This window comes from Macaca fascicularis, chromosome 7, assembly GCF_037993035.2.
Source record: "Macaca fascicularis isolate 582-1 chromosome 7, T2T-MFA8v1.1".
Classification (NCBI taxonomy): Eukaryota; Metazoa; Chordata; class Mammalia; order Primates; family Cercopithecidae; genus Macaca; species Macaca fascicularis.
The window spans coordinates 45,584,382-45,604,248 of NC_088381.1; the positions used below are offsets into that span (position 1 = coordinate 45,584,382).

General features: G+C 45.4%; 1 protein-coding gene, 1 long non-coding RNA gene and 1 pseudogene across 2 annotated transcripts in view; 2 read left to right on the forward strand and 1 right to left on the reverse strand.

Moving 5' to 3' along the window:
- Positions 1-4,182, reverse strand: part of ANP32A (acidic nuclear phosphoprotein 32 family member A) — a 40,515-nt gene extending 36,333 nt beyond the window's left edge. Inside the window, exon 1 of the mRNA XM_005559910.5 lies at positions 3,985-4,182. Coding sequence (XP_005559967.1) covers positions 3,985-4,038 — 54 coding nt within the window. The 5' untranslated portion in view covers positions 4,039-4,182. The remainder of the gene's footprint in view (positions 1-3,984) is intronic.
- Positions 4,183-4,375: 193 nt separating this feature from the next.
- On the forward strand, positions 4,376-12,477 carry LOC135971831 (uncharacterized). The gene is made up of 3 exons (XR_012415098.1): positions 4,376-4,537; positions 6,846-6,946; positions 10,388-12,477. It is a non-coding gene; the product is annotated as an uncharacterized lncRNA (long non-coding RNA).
- Positions 12,478-16,799: 4,322 nt separating this feature from the next.
- Positions 16,800-19,467, forward strand: LOC102127537 (anamorsin pseudogene; annotated as a pseudogene).
- The last annotated feature ends 400 nt before the right edge of the window (positions 19,468-19,867 follow it).

Genomic DNA, 19,867 nt, shown 5'->3' on the forward strand with positions numbered 1-19,867 from the left:
GCTCACCAGTCCAAGGTCACAAGGGCAGGTAAACGTATCCTACCTCCTTGTGGCAGGGGGAATTCAAACCCAGGTCTGTGTAATTCCTAAGCCCATCTTCATCATGGAGCCCCCCCAAACTCCAAACTATCAGCAGCAGAACTCAACTGACTATGACCATACGGGAACTTCAGGCTCAATTTTCTGCCTGTGAGTTCCTGGTTGGCTTGCATAAACTGGAGTTAATACCATGCTACTTGAACCCAATTAGGCAGTAAGTCAGCCTGGAAAACATCATGCGATGTATTCCAAAGGTCAAAGTAAAAGCTGGCTTCCAAGGCAGTCTCTGCTGGACACTGCCATGAAAGTTAGTCTCTGCACAGATACCAGAGTTCAGCTCGTGAGGTGCTTAACCAGCACCTAAATACCGGCTTTTAAAAATTCTCAGAGACGCCAGCACCGGAGGACCCGACACGACGAATTGCCTGGCTCCTAAGTCAACAGCCGGAGAAAGGCGGTTTACTTTTTTCAAAAGCAAACCTTCATCCCTCTCTTTCGGTTTAGGACCTCATTACTATTGTAGCTGTCTTCCCCCAGGCAAAAATAAAAGGGCGAAGGAGCAGGTTAAGACCGAGGAGGGTTCCCCTAGCCTGCAGGGCGCTGCAACATCCACCTGAAACACGGAGCTCGACCTACCTTCCCGGAGAGCCCAGCCCGGGAGGGCGTTTCCCCAACGGATCGACAACTCTTCCCTCCCGGGGAAGAGGCTGCTGTCCTTGGCTTCAGTCAGGGCCACTACAGTCGCGTGCGCGACACCCTTCACCCCCGCCAAAAGAACCTCATGTTTAATGTTCCCCTTACTCTATCACTTCCGCCGAAAGAGCAAACACCAGAGCGAACGGTTAGTCCTTAAGGCCACATTTAACTACGTCTGAACGCCTGCAGGAGGAACAGCGAAACCCCGGAGAGGAGGGCGTGGGAGGCAGGGAGCGCGTGGGGGGGCACTTGCACAGAGGATCGTCGTCCTCCCGGCGCCGCGGCCGCCGTGACGCTCCAGCACAGCCTCAGGCCGCTGGCGCCGGGCGGAAACCCCCATCGGGGCTCAGAGCACAACTGGGGGTCCCCAATGCCGGCTCCCCCTGCCGCCTCCGCGCGGGAGGCCGTCGGGGCGATGGCGCAAGACTCCGCTCCCCCCGCCCCCCACAGCGACAACAGCCACGGTGACAAAATGGCAGCCCGGCGCCCGGCAGTCGTGCCACAGGCGCGCAGGGCCCTGGCGGCGGCTCCTGCCCCCCAGTAACGCCTGGGCGCCCTTCGGGCTCAGCCCCTGGCGGGCCTAGCCGTTAAAATAAATAAATAAACAAAAACAAATAATAAAAATAAAACCTGGAGCTCGAAACCAGCCCGGGAAGCCACAAGGCCGGCCCCGCGCGTACTGCACCCCCACCGCCCGCCTGCCCGCGCCCCGCGCCGCATGGAGCCCGGAGCCCGCATTCCGAGCCCCGCGCCCCGCGCCGGGGAGGAGGGGCGGGGCGTGCGGCGCGAGCCCCGGGAAACATGGCTGCTCGTCCTATTTCGGCGTCGCGGCATGGCCACCAGCTCCCGGAGCCCAGTTGGGAGAGGTGCCGAAGGTGGGTGTGTGGGGGGCCTGGGAGCAGCGCGGCGGGGAGGGGCGCAGGGGGCACGCTCTGGGAGCCATTTGTCTTAAGAACGTTTAAAAAAATACAGTTCCTCCTCCCCCACCCCTTTTGTCCCTCTTTCGCTAGCTTTCTCCCCCACCCCCGCAAATGTGCAGAAAGTGCCCCCTCCTCCGCCACCCGCGCCCCACCCCGCCTCCAGGCAGGGGGCAGGCGTGTGGGCCGCGAGGCTGGGAGGCGAGGGGGCGAAGCGTGAGAAATCGCTCCCAGAACGGCGCGGTGCGCTCCCCTCCCCAACACACACACACACTCGGGGAAGTTTAAAGAGCCGGTTCGACCCGCTTTCCGGCTCTCTCCCGGGGGGCCGGCAGCGTCAGTCGGGTTCGCCAGGCCAGCCGCGCCCCCACACCCACCCGCGGCGACCCCGACCCCGCGCTCGGCGCCCTTCCCCCTCCGCGCAGGGGGCTTCCGGAAAGTACGCGGGAAGACCGCGGCCCCGACCCCCTCCCCCATCACCACACCCAGCCCCCAAACGCAAGGCGCCGGGTCCCGGCCAGGACGAAAGCGGCCGGAGAGAAGCAAACCAATGGCAAATAGTGCGGGGAAACTCCGGCCTCCTCCGGCGGCGCCCCCTACTCTCCCGCGACCGCCCCCTCCCCGCCCTGCGCGCCATAAGGCACTCGCACGTCTCCAGTCCACAGCTGCGTTAAGGCGGGGAGGGGGTAGACAAAAAGGATCTTGTTTTCAAAAGTCTCACTCAGGTTTGGGGGGAGGAACTAGGGAAAAGAGGAAGCGAGGCCTGCCTTCGCGGGGATTCGGGTTTAACGGGCTGGAGGAGCGACAGGCCAGCGCACGGTGCTGCCCAAACTCCCAACTCCGTGGAGCTCGGGCCACCGAGACTGGGGGCGTCCTCCCGCCAGCGCGTCCCCGGTCCCCTCGAGGGGCCAAGAGGGGAGTTGGCCGGGGTCTCCGCCCCAGAGCCGCCAACTCGCCGAAAACACTCAGGTTTGAAAGCGAGAGGGAGGCAGAAATAAAAACCAGCGTTCGAGTCACCCACCCTCACCTTCCCCCTCCTCGGGGGTGGGCTTTCGCTCGAGCCTGGCGATTCCCACCCGTGTAAGTTTCCTCCGGCTGTGCTCCCGCCGCTGCCCAATCAATAACGGCGGCTAGCGGGCAAACTCCCATCCTAGAGCTGCGTGTTTGCCATGCCCGCATAAACGTGGACCCAGCCAGTACCCACCACCGGCGCCAGCTCCGGGCAGCTCGCGTCCTGACAAAGTTTCCCGTGCCCATTTATTAAGCAGGCGCCGAATGGCTGCCGACGAGCCCAGCCCTGAGAAAGACGGGCCGGGGGTTCGAGCTGGGGGACACCAGGGCCCAAAGGCTGGCATCTTGGGGAGGCCGGAAGGAGCTGGGGCGAGGGGGGACCGGGACGTAGCCTTTGGGCAACTTGCACCAGCGATCACTGGAGGCAGGGAGGCGCGGGGATTATCTGTGCCTTTGCACGTTCGAAAATCCCTCCCCCTCCTTCTAATTTATCCTCCCTTCGGAAGGAAAGGAAGAAACATCAGCATCTGGCCCGAAGGTGGGGTGGAAAGAGTGAGGGAGAAAGAGGAGGAGAGGAAGGGAGGCAGAGAAAGGGAGGGAGGGAGAGAAAGGGCGCGTTCACGAACACTACAAAGTTACAAATATGGCTCCCCCGTCTCTCGCCTCATCACTGCAAAGAAATGAAGACGCACTTTAAACTCCAGCCATTCCCAACTCCGCTGCAGCCCCCTCCCCACGCGCTCTCCCCGGGGCCCTCGGCCCACATTTATCAGAAACTAAACCGGACTCGCGAAGCCCCAAACTTATTGTGTGTGCGAGCGAGCGAGCGAGAGAAAGGGAGGGGGGAGGCGCGGGAGGGGGGCGGAAGGGGGGATACATTTATAAAATGTAAAACCCCCTTTTTTTGTTGTTAAATTCAGGAGGCAGCCCCTCTCCTCCTCCTCCCTCGTTAATCTTCCCCCCAGACGGAGTCACGGGAGCAGCGATCTGCGAGGGTGATTTCGCCTCATTCTCTCCGACCCAAACGCGTGCGCCCGCCGGCCCCCGATGGGTGCACACTCGCACGCACACTCTCGCACCCACACTCGCACACGCGGGAGCACACGCACAGGTAGTCACACACCAAGGGCAGCGGCGGCGGCAGCCGGAACATGCTCGGATGGCATTGCAACCCCCCAGCCTTGCCAATTCGCTTGCAGTCCGACCCCCAAACCCGCACCTCCCGGGCGCCCCCCCCAAAAAAAGTGCCTCCCCCCAGCGCGCACACACACACACAAAGTAGGAGAATGGACCGACAGAGATATTTTTGGCAAATGCTCACATCAGAGGGCGTCCTGTTCCGCAGCTCTAAATGAATCCGTCTGCCCATCTCCATCTCTCGCGCTCTCTCTCTGCAGAGGCTCCCGCGCCGGCGGAATTCAATCAATAAACCCCGAACCCACGGCCGCGCGTTTTAGGACTTTGAAGGCTCAACCAGCTCCGCTCGGTTCTCGAGCCCCCAGCACCCGCGGCGCACACTAACCTGATCGCCGTGGAGGCGGGATCTGCGGCCCCGCGGACGAGCGGCAGCGGCCCGAGCCAATCGCCGCCGAGGGTCTCCGGGCAACAGCCAATGGCAGCGGCGGCGGGGGGGGAAGGGACCAATGGGCGGGCTGCGCAGCCGGCCAGGGAGGCTCGGCCATTTGGTTGTGGTGCCGGAGACGGACCCCTTTAGATTTCGGGGCGGCTGAGGAGCGCAGCGGCTGCTCTGTGGCTGAGTGAGGGGGGTGGGCGGAATGGCGGGGGAAGGGAAGGTGACTGTGCCTCGAGGGCCGAGCCGCCCGGCCTCGCCAGCCCGCCGCCGCCTCAGCGTTCGGCCGGGGGCGGGGCCGCAGGTGCGTTCTACGAGGGGGAGGGGCGCGGCCGGAGGGGTCGGGTCGGGGTCCCCGCCCGGCTGAGGGCTTCGCGAGGCGGCGCGACGGGGTTGCGGAAGGAGGCGGGAGGCTTGAGGTCTGGGGGCCGCGGGCTGCCCAGCGGGAGGGCAGATGAAAGGCCTGGAAGGAGGGGAGGGGTCAGGGTGCAATGCGGGGAGGGGCTCGTCGTGTCCCGGGTCCGGCGGCTAGCGCTGGGGAACGTGGCTGCCCCCGTCACCCCCGCCGCGGCCGCCCAGCCCGCGCCCCTCTTCCCCTCCGGCCTCGTCCCGGTCAGGCCGCCGCCGTCGCCACCCGCGTATACATAAGTCAGTAAAAGCAAGATGCTTCCACTTTTGGATGACTTACCGCGCGGTCGCGACCCTTCCCACGAAGAGGCTTTTCAGTTTGCTGTCACATAAGGTCAGCTTGGAAGAAGTGATCACCAGGAGACACCCAAGATCTTGTTTAGGCAATAAAGGAATGAAGACCATGGATTAAGAACTGTTGCTGGATATACAGAATATTAAAAGGTGGAAAAGGAAGGTGCTCATAACTCCTGGTTTTCTGGACGAAACATAATTTATGGGCTTTATAGACCTAGTGAAAGAGAACGGCGCACGGTTTATTCTAATCGTCCACCTGAGTCATTTGGTTCGGTTTGGGTTGCCAAGGAGGCTCTAACTGGAGCACTTTCTCCAGGTTTTTCGGCGTGCTTGCCTTGGGTATTTTTGAATCACATTAAGTTTTAAGAGACCCTAAAGCCCTGATGCCCACTGGGTTACCGACTTATGGCACTAAGTTGGCTGCCTGTGGCTGTTAATAAACCACGGGGATTGTTGTCAACAAGGACAGATACATCCTTACCTTTCCACACAACTGTATTTTAGTGTCTGTTTCTACATGTCTGCACTCTTCCCCACACACCTCAAGATAGTTTTTCCGGATACATTGTGTTTATTTTTCAGGAACACGGGTTCAAAGGAGAGAGAAACCAGTATGTATGTTGCAAAGTTAAAATACTGTTACATAATAGCAATACAGTTTCATTCTTAGACATATAAAGTTGAGGAGGAAGTAAAAAGTGACAATGTAAATAAAACACATACAGAATGCTTACACTGGGGAAGAAGCTGTAGTAACTTTAATGTTGCAACCTGATGGATTGCAAGTGTAAAGCCCTGCAACTAAGGATTTGACTGAGGAAATTCTTTCAGATAAAATGATAAATGGAATTTGAAGTCTGATGTTTACTCTGAGTAGGTGGGAAATGCAACATAAAAGTTAGAAGTCATTGTTTTATTTCATCTGGGTATAAATAGTATAATTTATTTAACTTGTTGACTTACCTGTCATCCTCAGATTTTGTTAATCTTACTGAAGCCTATTTGTATAGTTGGAATTTATTCTAAGTTTTATTGGCTTCTTTGTAATACACGAGAAACCCCAAATTACCGATTTATGCCATTGAGACAGTTGTTGTTTCTGGAGATGGTGTTTAGGGTTGTATTCAAACAGAACCTTATCAAAACAGGTCAATATAGTGTGTATGATCTGTGTAACACAGGAGTCCTGAAGTTTGTGTTCTCTTTGATGGTAAATGTTCATCTTCTATTTAAAAGTTGAACCACAGTTAAGACCACGCTGCTAGCAATTCGATATGAGACAGTGTCTTTCCAGAGGAGTAATCCCTTAAAAACCAACCAATCAAATGCAGAGATATGCCCCATCCAACTCTGCTAAATAGAAGCAAATAGCTCACTTTATTGTACAAAGACTCAAGAGGAAGACTTAGAAGCCCACCCCCTCTCCCATTAAAGAGAAAGTACAGAAACAAATTAAAGTTAGAGTTGAAAAAATCATGACCTGATTACTAAATCACAACATTAAATGTGACAGTTGTTTTTAGAAGCATCTTACTTTTATGCATTTTGATAACTTTTGTATTAATGTTAGAAAATTGAAAGAAGGCTTCACTGGATGTTAGTCATTACAGAGACTGAAATATCTAAAAGTATATGTATAACCAATTGAATACTTTCCGCTTTCCTTACATACTTGAAATAAGAAATTTTCTTTTGCTTTTACAAATACATCTATTTGTAAGAAAATTTTCATATGATTTTGCTTTTTTATTATTAAAAAAAGGAATATAGCTCAGCCAAAGCGGAGCTGTATTTGCCCCACACAACATGACCAAATACAAAAAAAACAAAAAAACAAAAAAACACTGCTCTTACATACCTTATTTTACAAAGTTGTTTTTTAAATTACATTTTATTGTATATTATAGGAGTAAATAAGTGTTCTAAGTGGCAATGCAGAAAATATAGAAAGAAAAGAAATCCTATATCAAGGAATCTTGGCTGAATTTTGAAACGGAGTTGGGAACAGGTAAGAGTTCCTATCTACTGTGTAATTCTACAATAGGAATTGTGTTTGAAAGATGTAGAATCTCTAACCTCTGAAACTAGGTTTGAGTCACACTGAGAAAAATAAATGAGATACAATTCAAAGTTTGACCCCCTAGAGAGAGAGATGGCCAAGGGAGGAAAGATCTTCCCGCCTTCTAGAATATCCTCCATCAAGAACCATTCCAAATAAATAAGCAGCCTATTTTGTTCTTAAAGACCTGTGATCTATGAGTATCTTTAGGCTCTTTTGAAATGTGTAGGAGAGTACTGTTTTACAAATAACCATATCGTTACTATTGCCATTTTATTAGGTTGGTGCAAAAGTAATTACCATTTTAAAAAAAGGCAAAACCACAATTACTTTTGCACCAATAGCACATTTGCCCTTGTTTGGTCTCTGAAGATGGAGACCTTTTGGTTAACATCCTTTTTATGAGTCAAGCTAATATACCCACAGCTCAGCTTTTTGTTTTTGAACTTGAATCACATCACTGGCAATCGGCCATAGTACTCTTACCTACATCATGGTTCTGCTGCTTGAACCCCAAAGACAATGACATGGAAAAACTCCAGCTTAATTATATTCTCTTTTGTTTGTATATGTAAATAGTTTTTAGGAATGTAGATTATTATTTTGAAATCTGTGGTAACAAATGTGAAAACTACTACATTTTTATTTGAATAGCAAAATAATGTTGAAGCCTGGGATCTAAAAAGTTTATTCCTTATTTTCTTTTGCTTAATAAAGTATTTGATAATTTAGAAAAAGGATTTTTTTTTTTTTTTTTTTTTTTTAATGATTGGGTAGTTACTTTATCAATGGGTTGGTCATGGACAAAAAGCACTGTTGGATGAAAACAGTCATATATGTGACTTTTAAAATTAATAAGCCAGGCATGGTGATGTGCCCCTGTAGGCCCAGCTACTTGGGAGGCTGAAGTGAAAGGATCGCTTGAGCCCAAGAGTTCAAGAACAGCTCAGACAACATAGCAAGACCTGTTTCTCTAAAGACAAAAAATAGTCAAAATCTTTACAAACAGCTTTAAGATGGTTGGTTTCTTTTAAAAAGGAAAAACAGGCCTGGGTGCGGTGGCTCACGCCTGCAATCCCAGCACTTTGGGAAGCTGCAGGCAGATTGCTTGAGCTCTGGAGTTCGAGACCAGCCTGGGGAACATAGTGAAACCATCTTTACCAAAAATGAAAAAAAAAGAAAAGAAATTAGCCAGGCATGGTGGCGTGCACCTGTAGTCCCAGCTACTCCAGAGGCTGAGGTGGGAGGATCACTTGAGCCTGGGAGGTGGAGGTTGCAGTGAGCCGAGGTCGCACTTCTGCACTCCAGCCTGGGCAACATAGCCAGACCCTGTCTCATAAAAAAAAAAAAAAATGCCAGGTGTGGTGGCTCACGCCTGTAATCCCAGTACTTTGGGAGGCCAAGGCAGGTGTATCACCAGAGCTCAGGAGTTCAAGACCAGCCTGGCCAACATGGTAAAACCCCATCTCTACTAAAAATACAAAAAAAAAAAAAAAAAAAAAAGCCGGGCTTGGTGGCACATGCCTATAATCCCAGCTACTCGGGAGGCTGAGGCTGAGGTGGGAAAATTACTTGAACCCAGGAGGCAGAGGTTGCCATGTGCCAAGATTGCGCCATTGCACTCCAGCCTGGGCAACAAGAGCAAAACTCCATCTCAAAAAAAAAAAAAACAAAAAAAACACTTGCACACTTGTTTGGAAGTCTCTAAAAATTTTGTGAATCAGTTTCTTAAATATATTAAAGACAATTTTGAAGTAGCAATGAGGGAAGTTTGTTTACCATTCATCAGGAAGAAAACCAGAGCTGTAAGCTCTTACTTTTAGTATTAAAATATGACTGTGAAGGAAAAAAATAAATGCCTTAAAGACAGATAATGGAATGAGGAGCTATAGAACAAAGTGACCTAAGGCAATTTTGGTTGTAAAATAGAAATACAATTAAGTTAGATTCTACTGATTTGTTTTAATCCATCTGGAGTTGAGGTTTACCTCTATGAAGAAAAGAATACTAAAATCTATTAAGATGTGAGGTAGAGATCAGACTTTTTAGGAACTTTTAATATTTTTGCTATTTGCAAATGGCATTTGTAACTTTCATATACATAGTAAAATTATGTGTACAATAATTAAATCCTCTTAGATTCTCTGCTTTGTAATGGCAATTGTTATTTGTACCTCTTAAGTAATGATCTATCTGTAAAACATTTTCTACAACGCCTCTTGAATTAGAAATCAATTTAATGCATTCTGAGAAACTAGTAAATTTTTAATGTATTTCTAGTTGAAATATTGGGTCCTTTCAGGCGAGAGTATATGTATACCCTAAACTTTCTTTGGAAGTTCTGGATCCTAGCAACTATAGTATAAAAACTTTGAATTCATTTGTACATGACGAAATGAGATAGCCATGATAGGTGTTAGAGGACTTTTACCCAGTGGAGGAACATGTTTCATGTTTTACTCTGCTGCGTTGGTCTTTTTTTTTTTTTTTTCCTTTCTTTTTGAGACAGGGTCTCACTGTCACCCAGGCTGGAGTGCAAATGGCTCACTGCAGCCTTGACTTCTTGGGCTCAAGCAATCCTCCTGCCTCAGTCTCCCAAGTAACTGGGGCCACAGGTATGTGCTAGCACACCTGGCTAATTTTTAAATTTTTATGGAGATGAGCTCTCACCATGTTGGCCAGGCTAGTCTCAAACTCCTGGGCTCAAGCGATCCTCCTGCCTGGGCCTTCCAAAGTGCTGGGATTACAGATGTGAGCCGTGCTGCCCAGCCTTGCATTGGTCTTATAACTCAATAATGTACGTGAAATTATTGTATATGCCTTCTTGTATATGAGAATTACCACTTCTACATCTATTTGTTGGAGGGCAAGTCAAGTAAGTGTGACAAACATTTTTCACTAGGCTAGACCAACTCATGTCTGTGTTCATGTTGAGAAGTAATTCTATAGATGAGGCAGAAGAGCAGACAAACTCAGGATACAAGTGTGCAAAGATGTATAGCAGACGTGTTGATCATCGTATCATAGCACTTTTATAATAGCAAAAAAAAGAAGAAAAGAAAGGGGAAGAGGGAAAATTAAAAAGAAAAAAAAAAACAGAAAAGACTCATATGCCCAGGAAAAAAGTCTGGGAGAGTATGTACCAAAAAATATTTTAAAACTTTGATTACAATGGTTTTGCATGGGTGATGAGGTCATAGTGGTTTTTGGTTTTGGGGTCTTTTACTTGTCTATATTTTAAAAGTTTTCCATTGATAATTTTTGCAATGAAACAGTTATTTTAATGGAAATTATAGGTGTAGATGATATGTGGAATGTTTATGCTAGTCAGAATTTTTGGTGAAGACAACAGAAATGTACCCTGACCAACGCAAGAAAAATTTTTATAAGTCTGTCACAGAGCTAAAGAAGAAGAACAAGGTCTAGGAAAGAATAAGCAGCCAGGGAAGCTGGCAACCTGGAGCACAGCCAAGATGGTCCCTGCCCTAGGTACAGTCTTCAGAGGACCGCACACCTCAGAAGTCATCTCTATGCTGTGGGCTGTGAACCCCACCATACCTACAATGATCTCAGCATCCTGCCTTTTTGTGTCACTCCCTCGAGGTTGAAAGCCCTTGGCAAGAACATTTGCAGATGCCCCAGCTGTCAGAGAAAAAAGATTATCTTCCTCCTTCAGCTTCTACGGTGGGATGTGTGACCCTGCCTCCTGCCTATTTTAGGACTCTGCCTAAACAAAGTGTTCTGGTGCTAGGTGACCAAAACCAAAAATCCATGAACATGTTCTAACAAAATAATGCTGTGAAGGTTTCCTGATGATCCATGTTACTCCCATAGTATCTCCTCTCTTCCTCCCTACTACTTACCAGCAAGAGACCATATCACCTATTTAGGATCAATGTAAAGCAGAGCTAATATCTGAAATCCCAATTTCTTTTCAAATGCTTGCCTTCCCAAATTTGAAGTCAGAAGAAACAATGTATTCCTGCTGATGTCAATAAGACTTCCTCAGCTGGGCATCGTGGCTCACACCTGTAATCCCAGCACTTTTTGAGACCGAGGTGGGCAGATCAGTTGAAGTCAGGAGTTTAAGACCAGCCTGGCCAACATGGTGAAACCCCATCTCTACTAAAAATACAAAAGTTAGCTCAGCGTGGTGGCGCACACCTGTAATCCCATCTACTTGGGAGGCTGAGGCAGGAGGATGGCTTGAACCTGGGAAGTGGAGGTTGCAGCTAGCCAATATGGTGCCACTGCACTCCAGCCTGGGTGACAGAGTGAGACTCCATCTCAAAACAAACAAACAAACAAACAAAAAAAAACAAAAAACTCTACCAAAGCAGAACTGGTGATAATCTTAAGACTTGGAAAAGAAATATCCCTAGTAGAGATATTTGATTTTTAAATTACAAGGAATTTAGTTCTAAGGGATAATCTATATATTTCATAGATAAATGGAAATCTCTCTAGATATCAGATGATAGAAGATCTTGAGCAGTGATGGATTACTGCTAATGGATTTCTGTCTGCTACTCTGAGCACAAGTTCAGGCTCAAGTGCAGAACTAACATGAAGGGTTTGAGAATTTAGTCAAAATCTGGAAGTAGGCAAGTGGTCACAGGCTAAGTAAGGGTTCATAACAGGATGCAGTCATTGAAGGACAATTGTGAAGAAAAAATGCTGATGGTGAAGCGAATGCAAAAACCACAAACACATTGAAGAGGCCTATATTCCTGGGAACAAAGAGGAAGATTATCAATGATGTGCTTGTAGAAAACATATTAATACTGGAATATTGTCTTCTTTCCCATCATTTCAGATCAGTTAGCTTAGATTACTATTCAGCTAGAAAAAAACAAATTACACCCTTGCAAGGACTCTGAACAATATTGGAATTCAGCTGTTTTGTTTCTAATAAAACATGGTTTAACTGTTACCTGGATAGAAGTTCCTTATAAGTGCAAATTACTTCAGAGAATCAGTGCTAAAGATTCTGTTCATTGGTACACTAAGTGTTCTTCATGACCCAGTGTTTTATTTCTTATAATTTAACTTTTTTCTCAGATAATTTAATGAAAATTATGGCAGTCTGCTCATTGTTCAACAAAGTCCATTTCCTCTTCTCCTTGAACACAAAACTTGACTATGTTTCCTAGATGACCCTTGCAGTTAGATGGGGCCATGTGACTGGGTTCTAGCTTGTTGATTATAAGTGGAAGTGATGCTGCCACTTAAAGGCTTGAAAGTGCCACTGCATACTGACTGAGATGCAGTGACCCTTGGAAACCTTGTGTTTATGAGGTGGACCCCCTCTCAGGCTGTATCTCTTAAGAGTCATTTCAGCAACCTATTTACTTGCCCACCAAGAGATGAATTGTGACCAAGAAACTTTTATGGGGCTGTGCCATTATGTGCTTGTATCTGTTTGTTACTGTAGCCTATGCTAGTAACTAGTACAATAATAAAGGTTTTTTTCGGTCTTAGTTTTCTATTCATTTGTAGACCAATTGTAAATGTGAATATTGTATTTCCATTGTATCTTGGCTTACATGTTCAAAGCACCATAAAACAGATAGAAGGATTATATTAACAAGTACTTATTGAAGAAAAGGTCAGTGCAAGGGAGTCTATAGAATAACATGTAAATGTGTCTCTTTCCCCCAAACTTAGTGCTTGGCTCATAGTAATTATAAAACAAATGCCTGTTGTTTCATCAATAAGTAACCGTCCCCTCCCAAGCTGCAGACTCACATTTTAATTGCTCATTGGGCATTTCCAAACAGCTGTCTTACAGGAACAAACTACATGACATTTCCAAAATGAATCTCTTCCTTGCCAGCCTCTGCCTACTCTGCCTCCACCAAACTACCTTTATCCTCCTGGCTCTCCTGTTTTGATTAATGGTACCCTTGGAATTATCCTCTGTTGACTCCCATAACCAAATAGTTACCTCGTCCTCTAAATTTCCAACTACCTTTCCTCCTACCAGCCCCACTTTTTCACCACTCTATCCAAGCAAGCTCGCCCCACTCTCTCATGTCTAAATTGGCACCGTGTGCTAAGAGTTCCCAGGCTTTGGGTTTTCTCACCAATAACATTTCAAAAAAGGGTTTAGGACCAACATAGAATTCCAAACTTTTAATTTTGCCAGATAAAGACATTCTTTAAAAAACTTATCTTTTATTCTATAGACTATTTTAAGAATGGTAATGTAGAGAGGACTCAGCTTTAGAATATAGGACATTCCTCTACATTGAATTTAATTTTATGAGAATTCACTACCTTGTTCAAGATTGGGTAGTTGGAAAGTCTTGCCTAGATCAGCACTGGCCCTGAGGTCTTGATGTGGTCTTGTGGCCAGATGAATGTTTCTGAGTTCCAGTTCCAGTGCTCCTCTGGTCAACAACAGCCTCTCTGGTTCCCTGTGGCCTGCTTTCCCCAACCTGGCATTAAAACTCCCCAAAGAAGACCTCACACTACCTTTCCAGTGTTATCTCCTAATTTCCAGGCAAATTAGACCTTCCATTATTCCTTTTTGTTTCCTCTCTTTGACTATGCAGTTATTGCACCTGTACAGTCTATCCTTTTTTCCCCACCACTCAAAATTCTACCCAAAATTTAAGACCACATTTGATATCACTGCCTCCTTTGAAACCTTTGATCCACTTTACCCACACAAACAAGAGCTTTCCTCTCCTTGAACTTGCATAACATTGTAAAGTATAGCAAGTGGCTGCTTTCTTCCACATGCTGTGCTTATTTACCTCTCCCACAAAATTACAATAAATCCTTGAAGAAAAATGTTTGATTCATTTTTATTACCCCTCCATTATTTGAACATTAAATATTTAATATATATTTAATGACTTAATGAATACTTTAAACATAGTGAGCTCCAGACTTTAAAAAGTATCTTTGAAACGTTTAAATAACTTTAATCTTCAATGTCAAGTAAATAACAATAGGGTATTGGGGAAACAGATTGCTAAGTAACTTGTTTATTCTTTCCAAAATGAAGGAAACAAAAATAAATTCCAGTTTCTATGACCATAACACAGAAGATTTTTCTACTATAAAGATTTTATTTTGGGCTCCTACCCAGGAATTGTCTTTTATTTTAGGGCCCTAACCAGGAATTGAATTGTCTTAAAAGACAATTTGTAGGAGAAATAGGAATTACAGATCTTCCTAACTCTGATCTAATTTTGTGTACAAGCCATTTTTAGTGAAGGTACTTGGGCACGGCTTTTATTCCTTTAGATTTTGTTTTCACCAAAAAGCAAGAAAAAAATGGGGTAACAAAACTCATCTATTTCCCTCTTATTTCACTTTTGAAGGAAATCTGAGCACTTGTACTTCCATGTTCTGTCTTTGACCTAAGAAATATTTTTTTTATAGTGTGCTATTATTATGAAAATCAATATTGGCCGAGCACGGTGGCTCACGCCTGTAGTCCCAGCACTTGGGAGGCTGAGGCCGGCAGATCACCTGAGGTCAGGAGTTCAAGACCACCCTGGCCAACATGATGAAACACTGTCTCTACTAAAAATATAAAAATTAGCTTGGCATGGTGGCACACACCTGTAATCCCAGCTACTCGGGAGGCTGAGGCAGGAGAATTGCTTGAACCCTGGAGGTGGAGGTTGCAGTGAGCTGTGATCGTGCCATTGCTCTCTAGCCTGGGTGACAAGAACCAAATGTCTCAAAAAAAAAAAGAAAAAGAAAAAAAGTAAATTTTAAAGTTTTATTCCTCTTATAGGAATAAAAGAAAAATCCTCAAAGATTAGGTCAAATATATTCTATCTTGTTATTAATCATTTTGGGGGTTGTTTTTTGTTTTTTTGAGATTGAGTTTCACTCTTGTTGCCCAGGCTGGAATGTGGTGGTGTGATCTCAGCTCACTGCAACCTCCACCTCCTGGGTTCAAGCGATTCTCCTGCCTAAGCCTCCTGAGTAGCTGGGATTACAGGTGCCCGCCACCACGCCTGTCTAATTTTTGTATTTTTAGTAGAGACGAGGTGTTGCCATGTTGGCCAGGCTGGTCTCAAACCCCTGACCTCAGGTGATCCACAAGCCTTGGCCTCCCAAAGTGCTAGAATTACAGGCATGAGCCACCGCACCCGGTCATTTTTTTGTACTTTTTAGTAGAGACGGAGTTTCACCATATTGGTCAGGCTGGTCTCGAACTTTTAACCTCAGGTGATCCACCCACCTCAGCCTCCCAAAGTGCTGAGATTACAGATATGAGCCACCGCGCCCAGCCATGATTAAGTGTTTTATGGAAGGTATGAAAATAAAAGACAGAACCCTATAAAAATATAGAACTTTCTTGGCTCTTAGAACTGGCCAGGAAAATACAACTTGTAATCTGAATTTTAGTCAGAGTATGTGGTAAGAGCCTTTTTATGTGTAGCCGTGCACTACAACTAGAGATGGGGAAAGCATAATGGTTTTTCAAATTTATTCCTTTAAAAAAATAAATTTCTTGACATCCAGTTCCAGTCATGATTGAGGAGCTGGTATTGGATTCACCTTTCTGATGTAAACAACAATAGAAGCTAGACACATTACGTAAAATGACAACATGCGTCACTGGATTATTATCCTTCAGAAAAAGGAAGCCTGTGGCCAACCTCACATTCATCCCAGCACAGAGAGATGGAGCCCAAAGAGAGAGCAGCAGTGTCTCTGGGCAGAAGAAACAAAGATTGGAGCTCAGGCCTTCTAACACAGTTGGGTTTGGAGGGCAAGGAGACAGGAGCTACAGAAAAGGAGCCCTCGCAAATTGCATTAAAATTTCCCTCAGCTATTCAGCGCACTGTTAAGATCTGTATTTTCAGGGCAAGACTTCAGAATGTCTAGCAGATAATAGTTTTTGGGAGGCTGAGAGCTGAACAGAGATTTCAGAGGTTGCACAATAATGTGGATATGCAAGCCGTTAGGCTCATTCTAATGTACAATGTGTAAACCTTCATGGATGCCGAGGTATTCACAGAGACTGGAAAGCCCACATCCTAGGATTATGGACCATGAATTACCAGTGTTACACAGTAGGAGTGAAGGCTAAATTTATTTATTTATTTACTTATTTATCTATTTTTAATGTAATGCCATTTATTTAACCTCAAAAAATTTCAACATTCTAAACATACAAAAAATAACAACAAAATAACAAATTGTGTTTAAGTATGGAAGATTCTTGAACTTTCATTCATACAGTGGCTCTTCGCTTTGCTGACAGTGAAGAGTTCTACAATTTGTTTAGAAACAAAGTTTAAAAACGACCGCACTTAACTAAAACAAAACAAAAGGAAACAAAAAAGCTCCTCATGCCAGCTGATCCCCCTTTGTCCACAGCTAAGATGGCAGCAGAATGCTGTCACTATATACAGAAACAAGACAATCTGAAGCTAAATGGATGCCACTGCAGAGTCAACAGGCCCAGCCTCGCAGTGCACGCCCTGAGCTACCGCCCCTCCAAAAGGCATCTTCTCCACTGCCTCGACGCCAAGCAGGGAGTGTCAAGAATTCATCTCGTTTGTTTTGTTCTTTTTACAAATATATATAAAATATACAATATATGCATATTATATGTTATATATGCATATTATATATACATATATGCAATATAATATATACATTACATATATTACATAAATATTACATATATAATATATACATGTATTATATGTATAGTGTGTATATATTATATATAGGTATATATTATATATAATATATGCATATATTATATACATATACATTATATTATATATAATATATACGTGTATTTTATATATAATATATACATATATACACACACAGTTGATAACTTAGAATTTCTAGCCAATAACCACATAGTTAACACCACCTTACCAAAAAAAAAAAAAAAGCCAGAAACATCTTTAGATGCCTTGTCACACCAACAGCAAAGTGCACAGAGGGAGGAGAACACGAGAGTGGCTTTTCATTTTGAAAATGTTTGCGTGGGGTCAACGACTGAGGAGAAGCTGGGAGCGAGCCCAGGCGGCAGTTTTTAGGTTCATCAGCACTGCACTGCAGGAATGGCAGACCTCGGGATCTCTGCTAGCCAGTTTATGGCAGTGGTCTGGGATAAGTCATCCCCAGTGGAGGCTCTGAAAGATCTGGTGGATAAACTTCAAATGTTAACTGGCAATAAAGGCCGCGTGTCTGTGGAAAACATCAACCACCTGTTGCAGTCTGCCCACAAATAATCCAGCTTTGACATTATTTTGTTGGGTTTAGGCCTGGGAAGTACCACTCTGCACAGTGCTGAGATTTTTGCCTGAAATCGCCCGGATCCTTCAGCCTAGTGGATGTCTTTTTCTGAAAGAACCATAGAGACAGCTGTAGGTAACAATAGCAAAGCGAAGACAGCAAGCTGTGTTCAGCCTTGACTCCTTCTGGTCTTGTGGAAGTGAAAGAGCTGCCGTGGGAGCCCTTAAGCCCTGAGGAGGTACAGTCTGTTCAAGAACACCTGGGTCATGAAAGTGACAGCCTGCTGTTTGTTCAGATCACAAGCAAAAAAAACCAAGCAAACTTTGAAGTAGGTTCTTCTAGTTAGCTTAAGCTTTCCATCACCAAGACGTCATCTTCAGTGAAGTTTGCTGGGTACCCTGCTGCTGCCAAGCTGTGGACCCTCTCAGCCAATGATATGGAGGATGACAACATGGCTCTCATTGACTCAGAGGAGCTGCTGGATCCAGAAGATTTGAAGAAGCCAGATCTGGCTCCCCTGTGGACTGCTTGTGGGGAAGGGAAAAAAAGGAGGACCTGCCAGAGCTGCACCCATGGCCTTGCTGAAGAACTGGAAAAAGAGAAGTCAAGGGAGCAAATGAGCTCCCAACCCAAGTCAGCTTGTGGAAACTGCTATCTGGGCGATAGTTTCCGCTGTGCCAGCCGCCCCTACCTTGGGATGCCAGCCTTCAAACTTGGGGAAAAGGTGCTTCTGAGCGATAGCAGTCTTCACCATGCCTAGGAGGGACCTGACATGGGACACATCTGCTCCTCTGGCCAACTCCTGTTCCTCAAATCCCACCACTGTGCTCCTCCCACCTCCTCTGGATTTCTTCTCTCTGTTTGAGATCCGTTTGCAAAGTGGGTGCTTAGCAGACAGAGTGAAGCTGGCTGGGGGGCACAGTTGTGTGTAGTGCTGCTGTGTATCAAAAGACCAAGGTATTATGGGGCCCCGTTACCCAGAATGAGATGGGTTTCTTCACCTCGTGTTAAGAGAAGGGAGTATGTCCTGAAGAAGCCCTTCTCCTTATGTTAAAATGCTGACCAGACACTCTTGAGCCCAGGCATGCTTGAGCATCAACACTCTGTGACAAAGCTCCAGGCCCTGGCCCCTAGTCTAATCTCAGCAATGCTGCCACCTTACTTGTCTTTCAGAGTTGTTCGTTTACTTCATTCTTTGTGACACAGTCAAGTGTCTCATGACCTCAGGGCACCAGAGGAGTCATTCACTGGTGGTTGTGATGATATCCAGTGTCCCTCTGCCCTGTTCTACCCCCAGCCCCATTTTACTGTAGCATTGCATCTGTGTCCTGTTGTCATTTCTGTTAACCTTCAGGTCTTAAACTTGCTGCATATCTTGAAAATAAATAAAATAAAAGTGTTTGGAAATATGTACAACTTTGATACAGTTTCAGGGTGCTCCAGACACCCATGACCACTTCATGTAAACCACTGAAAATTTCTAGAGCACTTTGATAGGCTACAATATGATCATGATCCAATTTTGTAATTCTCAAATAAGACGTGTCAATTATGGCATGTGAGGGCTAAATTTCAATTTGCTGCTAGAACAAGATTAAACATGCAGAAGAATATAATCTAGAGCCCATCCACTGTTTTAATCACTATATCCAGCATACAAAAAAAAAATCACTGAACATGCAACAAAAAAAGAAAAAGGAAGAAACAACCAATCATGAGATAAAACAGTAAAAGAAGCAGACCCAGAGATGATTCAGATACAAGAGTTAGTGGACAAGGACTTCAAAATAATGATCATGAGTATGTTTTAAAAAATTGGAAAGATGGATAACATGGATGAAAAGATAAAGTACTTTAACTGATCATTTGAATCTCTGAATAGGAGTCAAATGGACATTTATAAATGCAAGTTGAAATATCTGAAATTGGCCGGGCGCGGTGGCTCAAGCCTGTAATCCCAGCACTTTGGGAGGCCGAGACGGGCGGATCACGAGGTCAGGAGATCGAGACCATCCTGGCTAACATGGTGAAACGCCGTCTCTACTAACATACAAAAAACTAGCCGGGCGAGGTGGCAGGCGCCTGTAGTCCCAGCTACACGGGAGGCTGAGCCAGGAGAATGGCGTGAACCTGGGAGGCGGAGCTTGCAGTGAGCTGAGATCCGGCCACTGCACTCTAGCCTGGGTGACAAAGCAAGACTCCGTCTCAAAAAAAAAAAAAAAAAAAAAAAAAAGAAATATCTGAAATTAAGAACTATTTGAATGGTTACAGCACCAGTCTAGATTCAAAAATAGTCATATAAAATATTCAAATGGAACACAGAAGGAAAAAACATAATGGGGATAAAAAATAACAGATGTGGGGCATAGGTAAAAGGTCTAACGTATGTGTAATTAGCATTTAGAAAGAGAAGAGAAAGAGAAAGAACATAAGTAATCTTGAAAAAATAATGGCTGGGAATTTTCCTAATCTAATAAATGATAAAGTCCACAGATTTGAAAAGCTTCAAGCAGGATAATAAATGCACACCTAAGCACAGCACAATAAAACTTCTGAAAACTTAAGATAAAAATAAAATATCTTTTTTTTGAGATAAAGTCTTGTTCTGTTGCCCAGGCTGGAGTGCAGTGGCACTAT